This window comes from Micromys minutus, assembly GCF_963924665.1.
Source record: "Micromys minutus genome assembly, chromosome: 16".
NCBI classification, from domain to species: domain Eukaryota; kingdom Metazoa; phylum Chordata; class Mammalia; order Rodentia; family Muridae; genus Micromys; species Micromys minutus.
The window spans coordinates 40,500,148-40,518,770 of NC_137985.1; the positions used below are offsets into that span (position 1 = coordinate 40,500,148).

General features: G+C 43.0%; 2 protein-coding genes across 7 annotated transcripts in view; one reads left to right on the forward strand and one right to left on the reverse strand.

Annotated features, from left to right (window-relative positions):
* USP28 (ubiquitin specific peptidase 28) overlaps nt 1-5,584 on the forward strand; it is a 54,156-nt gene extending 48,572 nt beyond the window's left edge. For all 6 annotated transcript variants that reach the window (XM_080929851.1, XM_080929854.1, XM_080929853.1 and 3 more), the window contains 4 exons: nt 373-452; nt 929-1,052; nt 2,198-2,393; nt 4,446-5,584. In XM_080929851.1, the coding sequence (XP_080785977.1) occupies nt 373-452; nt 929-1,052; nt 2,198-2,393; nt 4,446-4,621 (576 nt within the window). In that variant the 3' untranslated portion in view covers nt 4,622-5,584. The remainder of the gene's footprint in view (nt 1-372; nt 453-928; nt 1,053-2,197; nt 2,394-4,445) is intronic.
* Nucleotides 5,585-10,701: 5,117 nt separating this feature from the next.
* Nucleotides 10,702-11,385, reverse strand: CLDN25 (claudin 25; the record flags this gene model as incomplete). Its single annotated transcript, XM_080929931.1, has 1 exon — nt 10,702-11,385. One exon carries the CDS (start codon nt 11,383-11,385, stop codon nt 10,702-10,704), a length of 684 nt encoding a protein of 227 aa, XP_080786057.1.
* Nucleotides 11,386-18,623: the final 7,238 nt, after the last annotated feature.

The following is an 18,623-nucleotide window of genomic DNA, read 5'->3' on the forward strand; positions in this document are numbered from 1 at the left end:
ACTCTTAGTTGAAGTGATGATTTACTGATCCTCAATGGAAGGAATAGAACACAGCAGGTTAGGTCAGTGCTGTAAGTATTATACTCTAGGCTGGGCTAGGCTCGAATTTGTTGTATGTTGAGGATGACTCTGGCCTCGATGATGCTTCTGCATCCACCTCCCCAGTGCTGGTGCACAGGTGTGGACCTCCATTTAAGTCTTTTTTGTTTGTTTGGTCTTGGGTTTTGATGTTGTTTGTTGATTTGTTTATTTCTTTTTTGTGTATGTTTTTATACTTGACCACATGTACTGAAGTACATGGTACAGCACTGAAAGTGAAGCAGGCACTGATTTACTGACATCAAGTCACTAATGGTGGTTCTTCCTTTCCAGAGGTGGCATGAAGATTATAGTCTGTTCCGAAAGGTGTCTGTGTACCTTCTGACGGGCCTGGAACTCTTCCAAAAAGGAAAGTATGTTGGCTCTTTTTTTGCGTGTGTGTGTTTTCACTATCATTGATAGTTAGAATACTGTCACCTACCCAGGGATACTGCCATGAGTCCCCTTCTTTGTCACGTACATTGTGCCTACCCACCCTCATGCTTCATCTTGTTCTATACATTACACTTTTTTTTTCTGCCCTTCATGTAACAGTGGGTTTATCAGTGAGGAGATGTTATGCTGGGCTCCCTTAGTGATCAGAAAGTAGTTTTGATTATCACAGGCTCTAGTTGAATAGCCAGTCTCTTTCCTTTGTTTTAGAGATAGAGAAAACCTGAAGCCCAGAGATGTTTCCTGATTTGTCTTACCTTTCTTGCTCTGTGTGCAAAACAGCTGAGATTGCCTGTGGTTTTGGTTCCCATGTTTTCCCCAGTACATCATATTGTAGCTGATAAGCCCTAGGTTTGGCAAAGAGGATTCATCTATGGATTGTCTCCCACTTTCTAAGGTACCAGGAAGCATTGTCCTACCTGGTGTATGCATACCAGAGCAACGCCAGTCTGCTGGTGAAGGGGCCCCGCAGAGGTGTGAAGGAGTCTGTGATTGCTTTGTACCGCAGAAAATGCCTTCTGGTCTGTACCATTTACAAAACGTTAATCTCTCTTCCTTTCTCCCTACCTCTCTCTTTGCTCTATTGCTTTTCCTGAGTATTATTCTTCTCCAACCCCTGATAAGTTGAACCAGCCGTGCTCTTCTCGTATGCCTACATTAAAGCTTTAAGCATATTGCTCCCACAAAGCGTGAGTTTGTTGAGCACAGAGCCACCTTCTGGTCAGTTCTTTTCTTTGAGCCCACCACATACTGAGCCACATGAATATGTGGGAAGAATGGGGTGTTTCCCAGTATTGTCTAGCAAAGGGCAGTTTTCAGGACTAGAAGTATGTTAAAAATATATTCCAGCCTTATACTGGGTTGGAGAATGAAAGAATTATTCTTGCTAACCTTGTTACTTTACCTCTTTTGCATTGAACAGCCATAGAGAAAATCTAGTGTGATATTGTCAATCTGCCCAGGAGTGTATGTATAGCATGCCAGTTCTTCATGGAATTCTCAAGACATGGCTTGCTTGCAGGTTGTCCTTGTGGATTCATTACCCGAGACATCTGTGGGTTTATCCTTGCAATGTCCATATTTTCTGGAGATTCTTTGCTTGCTATGTCACTTATAGGTGTGATAAGGCTGTCCTATGCGGAGAAGCGGCCCCTAAAAGCTCTCCTTTTGGCTTTTAAGTCACCAGATACAGATCATCATCTTGAGTGTCCTCACATCCTTCCTGCTGCTGTACTAGTGATGGTTTAGGTTTCCCATCACTGCCTCTAGTGTGTTTCAGTTACATAGGGGGCACCTTTAACCATTAGTGACAACTGGCCAGTCTGGGAGTAACCTGGGTTTCAGTGTCTTTTGTGAGTGGTTCTAGTGAAGATTGAGAATCATTTGATAGGTGTTTGGGTAGAAACAGATGTCAAATATGACCTTGGCTGGTAATTAGGCCACCGAGTCACAAGTTTGAGTACATTAGAATCATGACAGGAGTTAGAAAATCCCAGGGCCCAGGTCACCTACATCCTAATTATGTCAGAGCATCTAGGGCAGGAACCAGGGCTTTTTTTCTTTCTTTCTTTTTTCCTAGTTAGGTAATTTTGGTGTGTGGACTTAGATTCCTGCTAAGGTGATATTTATTTTTTTCAGTCTCCCCTTGTCTGTCTTTTATCTGTAGGAGCTGAATGCCAAGGCTGCTTCTCTTTTTGAAACAAATGACGACCATTCTGTAACAGAGGGCATTAATGTAATGAATGAGTTGGTCATTCCCTGCATCCACCTGATCATTAATAATGACATCTCCAAGGATGACCTGGATGCCATAGAGGTCATGAGGAACCATTGGTGCTCTTACCTGGGGAAGGATATCGCAGGTGTGTTACTGGCACTGCTTACATATAGTTCTTGTGCTTTTGACTGTGTCACTAGTTGTTGAAACCCCTAACGTCTTCTGTGAGATACATGGGTCTGCTCCGTGGGAACGGCATGAGAATTCGGGCTCTGTTTCTCTCCTCTTGCTTCAGTCAGCAGCTGAAGCCCCTCCAGGGTCAGCCAGCTAGTCCTGGGAGCTACGACTGCTTGGAACTAAACCCAGGGTACCTACTTCCTAGCTAAGGTCGGTGCTCTGCAGAAGTGTTAGTTCTCCATTATATTTTCCCATCTATGAAATTATGGAGTTTTATATTTTATTTATGTAGAGTATGATTACCTGAGTGTGATTATTAACTAATTCTGTGAAATTAGTTGATAAATTCTCTTGAGAGATGTGGATTCTTGTAGGTGTATTCAGTTTGCTTAGAAGGTGTATATTCTGATTGAAATCCTTCTTATTTATTTCCCACTCTGTAAAGAGTCTAGTGACTTGTCTTAGTATCCAGAATTGATTGATAAATCTTAAAATAAGCAATTGCTATGTTTCCTTTCATTGTCTGTTTTTCTTTAGACCATGTGATGTATAGCTTTGCTTAATTCTCTTTGGACACATTAGTGTATTTAAGCATTTGAAAGACAGTAGCACCACCGTGGTTCGGAACATCACATCTAATTTCTAAAGATTTAAGAGGATAGTTGGTAAGAATAGCTATGATAACAAAACAGTTTTGCTACTTGGCAAGCAAGTCTTTGCTCCTGGCTGGCCCGGAGGTCACTATGTAGACCAGACTGGCCTAGAATTGAAGGGATCCTTTGTACCTCTGCCCCCTGAGTGCTAGGATTAAAGGCATGCTCTACCACTCCATGCTAGTTAAAAGAGTTGCTTGTATTACTAGTGTTGGGTGTATAGAGGGAGCATGTGTGTCACTCAGAGGACAGCTCTGTGCACTTTGGCCTGTCTTTCTATCTTTCCCTGGGCACTGATAAGTCTGGTCAGCTTGTGCAACAGACACCTTACTCTCTGAACCAGCCCCTTGTTTTCACCCTAAAAGCTTTTTACACCCCAGGTGTATGTACACATTAAAATAATAGATACACAAATTAAGCCTTTAAAGATTTAAAAAATCATAGAGAATTTTTCTGTTCATAAATGACAACAAATTTGCCTGTTCATGAGATGGGTTGCTATTTTTTATAAAAGATTAGATGAATTTTTGATACTTCAGAATTTAGAACATCTGAAAAACAGGGTTTTTCGGAGCTGGTTGATGTTTTACTCTGTGACTGCGAGCACGCCATACCACACAAATATCTGCTTCTAAGTGCTGGAGAGACATTGAAATGATTGAGATTCTGACCTAATCCCAATCCAAGGCTCACTTAATGTCTTTTTCTTTTTAAATAATGAAACACAAAAATTGGCAACCCAAGTAGCAGTTTTAAAAACCAAACACCTTATTACAATTCAATCCAAAGATACACTTTGATGTTTACATGCATCAGATAATAGTGGGAAAATGTTTGACAGTGACTTTTAAAAATATTTTTAAAATATAAATAATATTATTTATTAATTATATATAACCACACTGAAGCTATCTTCAGACACACCAGAAGAGGGCATCAGATGTCATTACAGATGGTTGTGAGCCACCATGTGGTTGCTGGGAATTGAACTCAGGACCTGGAAGAGTAGTCAGTGCTCTTAACCACTGAGCCATCTCTCCAGCCTTCTTGTATATTGTGTGTTTTGAACCAGGACTGCAATGGTATCATAGTTACATGTTGGCTTTTGAGCAGGTTCAGGTACCCTTTACTACTACCAGGACAACTCTTCCTCTAACATACACAGACATGGACATAGACTCAGTTATGCACCCTGTGTGGGCTTCTCACCCAGAGTGGGTGGGGTGAGGCCTGAGGCGCCTTCCTCTTGGCTGCTGCAGGATGCATGCCGTTGAGGTGGATGTTGGCTACTGAAGGCTATATAGCCTTCTTACTTTCTGCTAAGATCTGTTCGGCTGTGTGTATGACAATCCATTTTCCCTCTACAGAAAATCTGCAGCTGTGCTTAGGGGAGTTCCTACCCAGGCTTCTAGATCCTTCTGCAGAAATCATTGTCCTAAAGGAACCTCCAACTATTCGACCAAATTCTCCTTATGACCTTTGCAGCCGGTTTGCAGCTGTCATGGAGTCCATTCAAGGAGTTTCAACAGTAACAGTGAAATAACCACCCACGGAGGGTCAGGACTCATCTTGGTCTCCAGTCACCTGCCGGTTACACATCAGTCTGTTGTTGCAGGTTCCCCTGGAGGAGAGGGATTGGGTGTCTGAGCAAGTTTCAGATCCTCACCCCTCTTGTGATGTGTGTTTAAGGGATTAAGGATAAAGTTGCACATTTTAGGTACAGAATCATGAGAGCTATTTCACTGAAGAAGGCAGGAGCCAGTGCATTACAGTTTTGAATTATCCCAGAAGACCTGAATTGCCTTTTTAAATCTCCCACAGTACTTGGGTTTGTCTAAGCCTCGTGCCACTTTTTAATTACCCTTCAGGCACTTGTCTTTTTGACAGCAGAAGGGTGACTCATCAGAACTTAGCTGGAGGAGCAGTTTCTAGTTATTTTGTCAAGTTCAGGTGACATTTAAAAGTCGTTAGCTCCCAGGGATTGGTAATAGGGGACTTGACTGGCTCTTGACAGTGACAGAAAGGGGTGCCGATGAGCCTTTCCACAAGGGTGGACTGTGAGGCCACACCATGAAGCCATGGGAAAGCTGCCTCCGCTTTTGGTCTGTTTCTATTTTAGATAAACCAGAAAAACCTCACATTGAGTCTTGAGGAAAAGAAAAAAAAGAAAGCATCCTGGGCTTTCATCCCAGTGCTGGTGTGAAGCCACACAAAGAGAATTTTAGTAGTTAATAATCGTTTAAGCAAAATTGTGAACATTTTCAGAAGCAGGTGTCTAAGACTTTTACCTGGCCTAATAGAATTTTGATCCCCTACCCCCCCCTTTTTTTTTTTTAGAAAATAAGGGATGTGATTTTATATAAAGAAAGAACGTCTATCTGTGTATATGTAGAGAGAAGCTGCTTTTTAAAGAACTTCTAATTGGGAACTCAAGTTTTAACCAAAATTTAAGGATTAACAAGGAATCATGGGAGGGAAGAACACAATACAACTATGCAGATTTTATAAATGTGCAATAAAAGTATTTGTTTTACCTTTGGTGTGTGGCATGGCCCTTTTTGAAATACATGTTTTCCATTTTGTGAATGAATGAACTTCACAGCATTATATGATTTCAGTCTTTTAAAAGCGGCAGGGGAGAGAAGAGAGCAGTTCCTTCTGTCCCCTGACTCTTTTTTCAAAAGTTTGTATGTGTATGGCTTGTATGCAAGTGCCCACAGAGGACAGAAGATGGCATCGGAGTCCCCAGAGCTGCTGGAGTGGTGGGCCACCTATTGTGTACTGGGAACCAAACACCAGTTAGCACAGAGGATCTCAGCCTGTGAGTTAACTCCTTTGGGTGGTCATTTACAACAGTTGCAGAATTACAGTTATAAGGTAGCACTTTTGTGGTTGGGGGTCACCACAACAGGAGGAACTGTATTAAAGGCTCACAGCTTTAGGAAGGTTGAGAACCACTGGGATGGTGGCAAGTGTTCCTAACCATTCAGCCCTGTCTTACTCTGTCCATCCATCCCCTGCACGACCCCCCACACACTGTAGCTATATCAGTTAGACCCAGTCTGATGACTAGGAGTGTTGGAGGGTAATCTCTCATTCTTGTATAGCTGGCTACCTTTTGTTCAACCTTGTTTCTTTGGGACTTCACAAACTAAGGTTCCGTGCTGATATTTTGTTGTTTGTTTTTGAGAGATTCACACAGCCTCAGACTCACTGTGGCAGAGGCTGGTCCCTAGCTACTGATCCTACTGTGCCTTTCTCCCAAGGACTGAGGGGATAGGTAGGTAGCGCTGCTTACCATGTACCGCTTTTTAACAGTTCTCAGGTTATGTCTTAGAATGTTTCTGTGCTTTGTTGATCTCTTTTATTGACTTTTAACTTTATTTTATTGACCCTGGGTCTTATTTTGTAGCCCAGGCTTGCCCTCAATTTATAGCAGTCCCCCCTCACCTCTCAAATCTGGAATTAGAATATAAGCTACTGTTCTAGTCTAACATGCTTTTAACGTGAATTAAAGTATTTTCCATGCATTTCTTTGGCTGATGTATCCATGCCACAGCATCCTGTGGAGATCAGGGGTCAGCTTGTTGGGAGTTGTCATCTTTTCTCTCATTATGCAGGATTTGGGGACTGATCTCAGGTTGTGTTGTGTATCTACCCGCCAAACCATCTCTCAGACTCTTGACTCTCTGAGATAGAATGTGTTGTCTTTCTATGGTCTTCTAGCTTCAGCTTTCTGAGTAGCCAAGATTCCAGGCATGGGCTCAGCTAGTCACTATGGTATTTTTAAAGATTTGGGAACAAGAACACTGAGGTTGAAGGAGTGAGAAGAGGAGGAAGCCAGTATAAAAGATGGAAGTGTTTGAGCAGGGCATTTTACCTCAGTATGTGTCACGGGGGACATAGTGGACTGGAAATATGAAAGCTCCTTTTAGAACTGTTAGTCTTTAGGTGGTGGTGCACACCTTTAATCCTAGCACTTGGGAGGCAGAGGCAGGCGGATCCCTTGAGTTCCATGGCAGCCAGGGCTACACAGAGAAACTCTGTCTCAAAATAAAAACAACCAACCAAACACCTCTTAGCTAAAAATAAAAGCCTTACTTGGTTATTTGGCTTAGTGTTGGCACACTTGCCTGGCATGCTCAGGGTCTGGCCCCCATGGAACTACGGTGGCAGAAAGTCACTGCTACCCCTGCCACCATTACCTGGACCTCTGGCAGCTCGCCCCAGGACTTCAAATAATTAGTAGGGGTGGGGGGTGAGGATTTAAGTTTATTTTTACCCTACACATCTCTAGAAAAGTAGATTCATTAAAGAGATGAAACAACGAGAAAGGGCTACACTTTTTAGACCTTCAGCTTTTACCGTCTTCTTGGCCCAAAGAAGCTGAGCCTCCTGGGTCCTGAGGTCACCGTGGCTCTGAAGTTAATAAAGTGCTTGCTTCATATGCATGGGGTAAATCGTGAGTTCCACCCCCAGCAGCATAAATCTGGTATGTCTTGATCTCAACTCTGGAGGCGGAACCAGGGAGCTCAGAAGTTCAGTGTCATGCTCAGCTATGTAAAGTTCCAAAGCAGTGCTCTAGATGTGAAACATGGATTTTCATCTTTTTCCAGTGAAATTACAAGGTGGTTTTTTTTTTTTTTTTTTTTTTTTTTTTAATTTGGGGGGAGTGTCCTACTGGGTATTGAATGGGACTCAGCAATGTCAGGCAAACTGTCAGAGAGATACATCCCTAGCCCCCAAAACGTTTTCAGTTAGATCAACTTAGAGGCTTGTGAGAAAAGTGCTTGTTATATATTGAAGTAGTTCTGTTTTCAGTTCTCACTTGGCCTTCTGGACAGGTGGATAAAATCTGTGGTGGCTGAGGGGAACAGTGTCTCCAAGGATGACAGCCTTTCAGGAGTAGCTGTCCTCCTGAGGGGCTGCTGTTTATGTTACCAGCTGTGCTGTTGTGCCCTTCACAAGGAGAGATGGGAAGACAGGATATTCTACAGTGCTCTAGTTTGTGTCCATTTTGCTGCAGAGAAAGCAATAGAAGTCACCGTCATCGACACCTGTGAACGTGGGATTAAGTTGAGGGACTAGAGAGCTCCCAGGAGGCACAGGTGAGCCAGGTGTCTGCCAAAACCCTGATTAGGCCAAACAGTGCAAAGGAGGGCTTTCTGAGCCTTCGGGTTCGGCCCATCTGAGGCAGCAGGATGAGCTTCAGAAGGGCATCCTTAATGTCAAATCTTGGCTACACGTGTGCTACTTCAGTTCCCCTTTGTTATCACAGTGAGCAGTTAGAAGTGCTCTTCTGCTCTGAAAAACCTTTCAAGATCTTACATAACCTTCTCAATCCCCACAACTCTTAAGCCCCAGCTGCTTGTGTGACAGGGACAAGCCCTCATGAAAGAGGCAGTCAGAGGGGCTGAGTTCTCTGCCAGGCCTGATGCTTGGTGGATGGGATTCCTAGGATGCTGAGAAAGGCAACAGCTTTATGATGGCCCTGAAGATGCTGTGAGGCCTAATTCCATCTTTCATCATCAGCCTTGTCTTTGTCTTCCTCTGGATCTGCCAGTTCTTTGAGGTGCCCAGCCGTGACTCTGAGGACTTCACTTCCTCTGTATGATCTTGAATTGTGTGGTTGGTGCATTGATTTGAGTGGTTTTACTTGACTGTGTTCTCTGTCTGAATGAGGACCCTGGATACAATGTGCCTGGCTTTTCAGTTGTTTCCCAGCACAGCATGGTAAGTGCTTATATGTACTTGTTAAATGAGAGATAAACAACTGGATATATGGGTGGTGGTCCCAGGAAACAGGCACTCTGCGGACCAGGGATCCTTGGATATTTGAGCCTCACTTTTTACTGACACTTGGCCCACCAAACATGTAACCTATTGAGGGGTGGGGGTGGGGAGGTATCTGGGGGAAAAAAGAACAGTCATCAGTAATATTCTTCTGATTGGCTAGAGAACAAAATGAGCTTTGGTGCACACAAAAATAATCAGGATTATTTTCATCCTGATGTTTGGCTCGGTGTGTGTTTGTTCACAGATGAGCGAGCGCACATTAAAGGAAAGAGGCCTTTCCAGAGAAACCCGACTCCCAGGGCCCCAGGTCTCAATAGGAAGGGAAAAGTTGAGAAGTTGTGCAGTCTCCATTTTCTTGGCCAGGAGTGTTCTTTTCATTCTAAGACACGGTCTCTGTTGCATCGACTAGTCTTGAATTGACTTACACTCACCTGCCTCTCCTGGAGTGTTGGGGTGCAAGGTATGCACCAGTGCAGCCAATTCCCTTTTAAACATTTTTTCTTAATTTTATTATTGTACATTATGGCATTGGAGGAGTGGTGTGTGCATATTGCCACTGTATAGTGTTGGAGGTCAAATCCAAGGTCTTACATACCAGGTAGATGCTCCAACCACTGGACCTCCCCAGCCCCAAATAGTACAATAACAATGAAATTCCTCTACCCCACCCTCTCTGTGTCTGTGTGTCTGTCTCTCTCTGTTCCCCTTGCTCCCCTCCTTTCTCTTTGACAAGGTTTTATGTGACCTGAACTGACCTTTAACTTCTGACCCACTTGCCTCTACCTCCCAAGTACTAGGATCACAAGTCTGCATCGCCACACCTGCTCTTCTGTAGTGCTGGGGATGGAACCTAGAGCACTCTAGACTGAAATCCTCCATCCTCTGCAGTAAAATTATAGTGTGCTTCTGTTATTTTATTGCATGTGGTAACAAACATTTTTTGTGGAGCTGAGAATTTTTTGCACAGAGGAGCCCACCTTGGAAGGTAATAGGCACAACTGTCCTTGAGTAACCAGCTTGTCCCAGTGTAGTTGAGTTTGCTAGTTTTAGTAGTGAAAGTACAGAATCCTGGATGAATCAAAAAGGTTAAGGACCTTACTATTCACAGGAACCCTTACCTCCAGTAAGAAACATGGGAACATTCACAGCCTCTGATGCTGCAGAAAGCAAGCAGTGTCCTAGAACACTGGGAATCTAAAAGCAGCCAGAGACTTGTGATTCAAATCTCACACCTAGAGGCTATTGTGGGCCAATAACTAATTTTCCTTTGCCAACACATGGACATTTCTAGGTGAGCATACAATGCTTCTTCACACTAGATTGTTTTTGGTGGCTCCAACTTCTTCAAAACCTAATAAAGTAAGTAAATAATACTATGAGGGTTTTGTTATTTTATGATTTCAACACAGTAACCTAGGCTGGCTTTGAATTTAGAACAGGTTCTCTTGGCTCAGCTTCCTGAGTGTTGGCATTACAAGTGAGAAACACCATGATCTCCCATCCCCAAAGCTTGAGACAGGATCTCACCAGGTAAGGTTGGCCTTAAATTCCCAGTTCTTTCAGCTCCCATGTGCTGAAATTAAAAGCATGAAGCATTACCTTCAAATGAAGGCATTTCTACATAAATAAAATTTCAAATGAGATAAACATGTTTGTAAGAAACTCCTGATTTTTAATTTTCAACTGAAGTTCTCAGATCACCAAGATAATCAAATGTTTGACAAAGCTGATAGTGACAACTCCTTCCCAACAGAACCATAAAGGATAAGGAAGAGAAAGGGGCCTACTGACATTCCTTTATTGTAGAGATCTCTAGGCAGACTAGCTCTAGATGACCTGGTTCACTGGTCTTGGTGTGAGGTGGAAGGAACCATCAATTCCCTCTACTGGAGTACAGGCTGGTGGGGCTTCAGCCATCCAGGGAGAAGATCCATCTTCATTTTCCAGACAAGCAGAAAAGATGAGGAGAAGTCCACCCAGAGCTAGGAAAAGCCCAGCAGCCCAGCCCAGAAACAAGGCATCTCCAAACTCCCATCGGGGCACAATCTCAGGGATGCTGTCATCCCAGAAGTCTTGGAATGTGGCATAGGCCACCCAGGAGACTGGGAAGAGGGTGGTGGCTGAAGCTGATGTTTCCAAAGTCCCTCCCAGGAGGCACAGCCGAGTCTTGAAAACTCCTCCAGGCCTGTGAAACCGGAAGCATTCCAACCCACAGCCGGACAGCAGAAGTCCCAACAGTCCCAGCCCATGGGAAGCCACCATGAGAATCCGGGCTACCTGTAGCTCTTGGGGCAGAGACAAAAAGGACTCGAAGGCTTTACATACAGTGCCAGCTTCCTCCTGATTCACACATGCCTCCCAGAGTCCCGAAATCCAGGTTTCCATTTCATTCAGATCCAGATTGAGAGTCTTCCACTGGGGAAGAACCGTGGTGACACAGGAGCATACCCAGCCAAGGACAGAGAGCAGCAGACCTCCGAGCTGGACTCTCTCACGGAAGCTACAGGCCATGGCTGTGCCTTCTGCAGTAGAGGATACTGAACTCGGACTGGTCAGCAGGGGTGACTTTTGGGAAGTTAGAGTAGATGGAAGTTGCAGAGAACCCTGGTTCTAATATTCAATGCAACAGCTGAGACAGGTGTTAGGAATTTAGCAGTGTTTGGCCTAGGGGTGTGGCCGAGATCTGATGTGGAGATGGATTCTGAAGGAGGGTCCTATAAAAGAGTCTAGTAGCCAGAGATTAAGCTATCTTTGCTTAATAAATGCATTCATAAAGTCAAAAATCACTTCTCGATTCTGAGGTTACAGGATTGGTGTTCTGGAAATACACCTTGACATGATCTTCCCCAAGGACATTTTCATACTTTTAAATATCTGGGGCAAGTGAAAGGGCCCAGTGGGTAAAGCTTGCAGCCAAGTGAGACAACCTGAGTTCAATCCCAACGCCTCACATTGGAGAAGGAGAGAGCTGACTTGTATACACGTGCACACACATCTGAATAAATGTGACTAAAAATTTAAAATATGTATAGATTTGGATGCAGAATTTATCTGTTTTCTAGGTAACTGTATAGAAAGATTTATTTTAAGCATCGTTGAAGCTTGTTACTGGATATTTGGTTAGTATAAGACAGTCATTTAAAGTGATGTTGAGGCTAGGGAGATCACTAGGCAATTGAGAGCACCGGCTCCTCTTCCACAGGGCCTGGATTCAATGAAAGCACCTTCACAGTAGCTCCCAAACACCTCTAACTCGTTCTAGGGAATCCCTATGTCCGTCTGGCCTCCATAGGTGCCAGGCATACGCATGGTGCTCAGACACACATACAGGCAAAACACCCAATCACAGGACAACGTTAGGGGATGTTCTAGGGGCTTGGGGACTCAGCTAGGTGGAGTGCTTTGGAGTACAGGCCTTTGGCTGCATACCTAGAACCACATAAAAGGGTGTGGTGGCATGTATCTATAATCGTAGCACCCAGGAGGCGGAGACCAGAGGTTTAGAAGCTCAAGGTCATTCTCAGCTACATAGTACAAGTTCACTACATTAAACCCTAATTTTAAAAAAAAGTGATTTTTGTAGAAGAAAAAACTTCTGGCTTACTTTGTGTGCGTTTTGCATGCATGGATGTAGGTGCACTCAAGTAGGCAATAAGAGGTCATTGAGTCCCCTAGAACTTAATTTATGGGTGGTTGGAGCTGCCAGGTGGGTGCTGTAAATCAAACCTGGGTCCTGTGCAAGAACGTGTGTTCTTAACTGCTGAGCCATCTTTTTAGCCTGCAGAAGATATTTTCATGGCCAAAAGTGGAGGTGGGGAAGGAACTGCTCTATCTCATAGCAGACAGGAAGTAGAGTGGAGCATAGACTACAATCTAATCCTTTTTAAAAGCTCTCTCTCGAGATGGATCAATGGTTAAGAGCACTAACTGCTCTTCCAGATGGGTCCTGAGTTCAAATCCCAGCAACCACATAGTGGCTCACAACTATCTGTAATGAGATCTGATGCCCTCTTCTGGTGTATCTGAAGACAGCTACAGTGTACTTACATATAATAAATCTTTAAAAAACAAAACAAAACAAAACAAAACAAAACAAAAAACTAGAGCCTCACATGCTGGAGCAAGACAAATGGTGAAGCAATGTTGTAAGACCCCGAGGAGTCTTAGCTCAGGAGCACAGAACACAATTAGACGATAGACCACTGTAATAACAAGACATTATAATTCCATGTATGTGGGGTTGCTCATCCTCACAGGGAGAGTCAACCATGAACGCAAAAAGCACACATATTTTATACCTTTTTATGAGAGGAGTGAACTACTATTTTACCACTAGTCAGCACTACTTTTTAGAGAGAGGAGAGGAAGAGGGGTGAAACTTTGGCAGTAAGGTTGTTGACAATTTGCATTCTCCTTGGAATTTAGTACAGGGAGGGGTTAGGGGAGCTGTTCCTAAAGCAGTCAGTTTTGTTTTGTCTTAACTCAGCTTGGTCAGTATAGCTTGACCTGTCCACTAAAGCTTTGTTTTTACATTTTTCAGAACCTTGTTTATATATTTTAAAACTTTGAGGGGGTTTGTCCTTGTTTTGTTTCTCAGAATTGGGTGATTAGAGCATGAGTTAATTATGACATGCATCACGACCCTATCTAGGGCTTTCTAGAGGTCCGGTGGCTATCAGTCAGTATATTCTGTGGGTTTTCTGAGAATTACTCTGGGCCATTGTTTTTATTTGTCAGGCACAGGCGGGATATCACAGCCTTGGGATGACTGGAAAGTCTCTGAGTCTGACTTCAGCCATTTCTGTGTCTTTAGGGTCTCACATTCTTAGTAAATCCTGTCTTTGTCTACTTTTTCAAAAATGAGTGTTTTGGAAAAGTCTCAGAGCCTCTAAAAACTTTGTTTTTTACATCAGCAAGACCCATGTAGGACATACAATGTTTGGAGACCACATAAGTAGGACTCAACGGACAGTGACAGAGGCTTGAGGCTTGTTTATAGAGCTCATTGTGCAAAGCTTCTTGGTCTTGCATCTTTGCTGATTTTTGCTTCATTGAGAGAGGCAGTGGAGAACTTTCCCTGGTTGGCCCTAGTCTCCCCTGCTGATGACTCATGCCGATTCAACTCAGCTGAGCCCTGGCTGTCTCTGCTGGGTCATGCCACCACTGCTGTTATCCCTACACTCCTGAGCTGGACGACTGGTGTGTCTGTGAAGTGTTTGTGAGTGGATTGAGATGCCGGTGCTGACCTATGGACTGCACTGCTGATGTCTTGACAATACAGATGGGATTCGCTCCAAAGAACCATCTCTAAACAGGTCCATCTCCCTGTATCCTTTGTTTTCCCGCTACATCTGGTGGGTGGTGGGCTAGAAGGGAGGTGAAAGTATTTAAGAACCATCATTAAAAGCAGGCTTTGAAAAAAAAAATTAAAGTTACAATACCTGTCTTCAAGGTCTCTAACTCATTCTCTTAGACTTTAGGTCCAGAGCTCAGAGTGATAAGGGGACAAAGGAGTGGATCAGCTGCATGTAGTTAATTAGGGCATAGCAGGCTATTGGTTATATATTTTTACAGCATGTGCACCTTGGTTTAGATAACAGCAATCTCTATGTTCTTTACCAGTAACAACCAAGAAAACACTTGGAGCCCCGGAACTTGAACTTGTTTGACCCTGCCAGCAAGAAGGAGAAGTTGTCCTTGAGAAGGCTGGACTCAGAGAACTATCTCCCCACAAGTTGTCCCTGAGATGTCTGAACTCAGACAACTGTTTACAACAGAAGCTGTTCAGCTATAGGGAAGTCCTCACCTCCCCTAGGGCCTGGGACCTTGAATTTAGTTTCTGAAAACAAAATGGTAGTTCTAAGAATAAATTTCTTTTGCTCCTTCCCAACAGTACAAGTAAAATAACTTTTTAAAACCCCTTCCATGTCTGAATTTTAAACAAAAATGTTAACTGTTGTTATATTAGTGTTAGGTTTGTGTTGGTTTTTAATTTCCTTACTTATTTGTGTTGCAGTAATATTAAAAAAAATACGAATGTTTAATGTTTATCTCTTTATCGGCCCTGAGGTCTCACTCCTCAGGCCCAACCGTGATACGGCTTATACCAAGTTTGAGCCACCCTCACGGCCCAATCCTGTCTGTGCAACTCCCTTCCCTGGCAGTTTTCTACCACCTGTTCTCTGCCTCTGTCCTGGGGTGTTTCAATACCCCAATATTCCCACAAACACAACTCTACAGCCCAATGGCTTTATTAGACCTATAAAATCCTTAATGTTCACAGCTTTTTAACGCCAATCAACATCAACAAGGTCCTTGGGAAACTCTATCTTGCCACCACCTCCACCACCAAATCCTCTGACCTCTGAGACCTCTCCTCTCTCCACCTCCCTTACCCCGCCTGCCTAGTCATTGGCTTTCCTTTATTTTACTAACTAAAATGGGAAGGTTCAGCTGCCCTTCTTTGGGGAGGTGGAATTAACATTAAAATACAAACAGCTTCAGGACAATCTAATCTTTTCACATTTAATAAGTTTGTCATTTGATACTCTGTGATCAGAAAGCCCATACATTTTAAGATTGATATTCCTCAATCCAGGTGAATCTCCCTACTGCCTTGCCTAAACCCAGAACATCCCTGGAGAGAAGTGCCCCCTCTGCTGTTTCTCTGCTGAATCAAAGGCAGCTGCAGGTAGCTGTCAATCACTCCAGCCTGCCTCCCTTCTGCCTGTTGCTGCTTCTAAGCCACAGGATCTAATGGGAAAAGAAGTGATTTGTACTTTCGGATCCAATCATGGCTAAATTCCAGGCTTGGGGTTGGGTGCTTGAATTTTCATGCTGACACTGTGTGGAGCATTTTAGGGAAATTACCAAAGTCTCCTGGCTGATAGGGGGCAGGAGTAACCCCGAGTTAAGTGACTGGGACTTGAACACTCCAGGTTCATGTCCCCAGCATCGAAAAAGCATGTGGCCAAGACCTTGTCTTTATGGCAGAACACAAGAAACCTGGGATTTATTGCACTGAAGTCTTAAAGGTCTGGCCAGTGTGTTCTCTTTTTGTGCTTTTGTGTGTATAGCATGTGCATACATGTTCATGTGTATGTGTGGAGACCAGAAGTCGATGTCCAATGTTGTCTTCTATTCACCATCTTACTTATTTAATTAATTAAAAGTTTACTTATTTATAAAGGATGTCATTATATCAGGTACATCTGGTAGAAGTTTAGGTATGCAAAATATATAAAGAATTAGAAAAAATTGGCATCAAGAAAGCAAAGTTGAAAATGGGAACCAGAACTAAGCAGAGAGTTCTCAAAAGGTGAAACAGAAATAGCTGAGAAACAATGCGGAAAGAAATGTTTAGCTGTGTGGTGGTAGCTCACCCCTTTAATCCCAGTAGTAGGGCGGCAAAGCCAGGTGGACCTCTGAGTTCAGGGCCAGCCTGGTCTACAGAGTGAGTTCCTGGACAGCCAGAGTTACACAGAGAAACTGTCTTGAAAAACAAAACAAACAAATAAACAAAAAGATAAAATAAATAAATGTTTAATATTCTTAGACTTTTTTTTCTTTTGGTTGGGGGAGCCTAATCTCATTATGTAGTCCTTGGCAGGCCTGGATCTTATATAAATCCAGGCCGGCCACAAACTATAGAGATCAGACCTCAGCCTGCCACCAAGCCTGTCTATTCATTTTAAATTTTTATGTGCATGAGTATAGTGTCCACAGAACAAGAAGGGAGCAACAGCTCCCCTGGGACTGGAGTTGCAGACAGTTGTAAGCTGCCATATGAACGCTGGGAACTGAATGTAGGTTCTCTGGAAGAGCAGCCAGTGCTCTTAACTGCTGAGTCATCTCTCCAGCCCCAGATTTCCTGGCTCTTCACATTTTTCTCAAGAATTAAGTGCAGAGCTTGTTATTTGTATGGGCTCTCCCCAAAATCGAAGTCACAACATTATTTTGTGATTTTGCAATTTCGCCTAAAGAATCTCCCCTATTCTGTCTTTTCCACCTGTCATTTATTTTGAGAACAATTACTATGTTGTTTTGTGGTCATTCGTTCACATGTTAGGGTCTCCAAACCTAACCCAGAGCTTGCCACATAGAATTCTTCAATGAAAACACAATGCAGGTTTTCAGAAATGTCATGTGTGGGGTATTTTTTGTTTCTGGGCATTTATTGTTAGTAATGTTTAGTATTCAAAGTAAGGCTGAGAGGGGTCTAGTCAGAGCTGCATTCTAAGGACAGTCTTCCACCTGAGAGTACTTGCTTTCTCAACCCAAGGTTCACTCTCTTTCCCCACAGAACAGGAACTATCAGCCCTTTCTTCTAATAGGATAAGCTTGATTGGGCTGGAGAGATGGCTCACAACCATCTGTAATAGGATCTGATGCCCTCTTCTGCTGTGTCTGAAGACAGTGTGCTCATATACATGAAATAAATAAAATAAATCTTAAAAAAAAAACCTGATAAGCTTGATTGTTTTACAGATACAATGTTGCAACGGACCTTGGGATCAGGATCTAATTAAGGTCTGGTTTCAGGAGACACTTTTTAAAGAATGAAAGATGCTTTAATCAAAGCAGTACATGTTTATTGCAGAACAACAGAAAGCAGAGGAAAGGACATGAAGAAACAGCCTAAGCCATTAAAGTCCACCCAGAGACAAGGTCTTTGTAGGCCTTCATACTTGGAACTCACTAGTAGACCAGGCTCAACTCAAACTCACCTGCCTTTGCCTCCTCAGTGCTGAATACTTGGATTAAAGGTGTGTATGGCCACGTATGGCCTGTACCTCTATTTAATTTTTTTAGAAAAAAAATCATACTACTATACAGTGTGAATATCTCCTAGTATGCAACATATATCAATTATGAAACAATTTAATTATTTTTAGTATTTATGTGTATGTGTCTTAGTGTATATATGTGTACCATATATGTACAAAACCTCTCAGAGGTCAAAAGAAGGCATTGGATTCTCTAGAATTGAAATTACAGGTGCCTGTGAGCTGTCTGGTGTAGGACCAGAACCTGGGTCCTCCACAACTTCTCTTAACTACTAAGCCATCTCTCCATTAAAGAAGGTTAAAGGTCACAAAAGGTCAAGCTTTCAGCTCAAGAATTTTCCTTGCCAACATCAGTAAACTAGGAAAAATGGGTAAAATAGCAAGAGAAAAGATTCCATTTGCATATACTTCATCTTGTTTGTTGGTTTTATTGCCTGCTCCAGGAAGGTAACTGAAGACAGGTAATACCTGTTCCAAATCCCTATAGATTTAATCACCAGTATCTGCATCCTTGTCTGTTAATTTTAAACTTTATGATATTGCTATGCTAACAGCATTCCATTCGACTTTTGTAAACCGCTTGCTTGCTCTGCCAGCTAAGTAAGAAAAAGTGTCCAAAGAGGACAAGATGCTCTTATATTGCCCACTTTCTCCCACAAGGAGTGTTGCCTTGGTAATGACCCTTTCTGGAATCAGCGGCTGTGTTAGGGTCAGCCTGTTTTGCAAAGTGAATTACAAATGATGTCATCTGCATGTTAACATCTCCTGACCTTCAATAAAGAAATGGTTTAAAAAAGCTATGGATAGCTGGACATAGGGGAACAAGTGTATAATCCCTGTGTGCAGGAAGCTGAGGCAGGAGGACAGCTATGAATTTGATGCCTTCCTGGGCTAGAGAGACCATGTCTCAGAACAAAGCAAAAAGAAACCGCTGTAAGCTTTAAAACTAAACAACAATAAAAA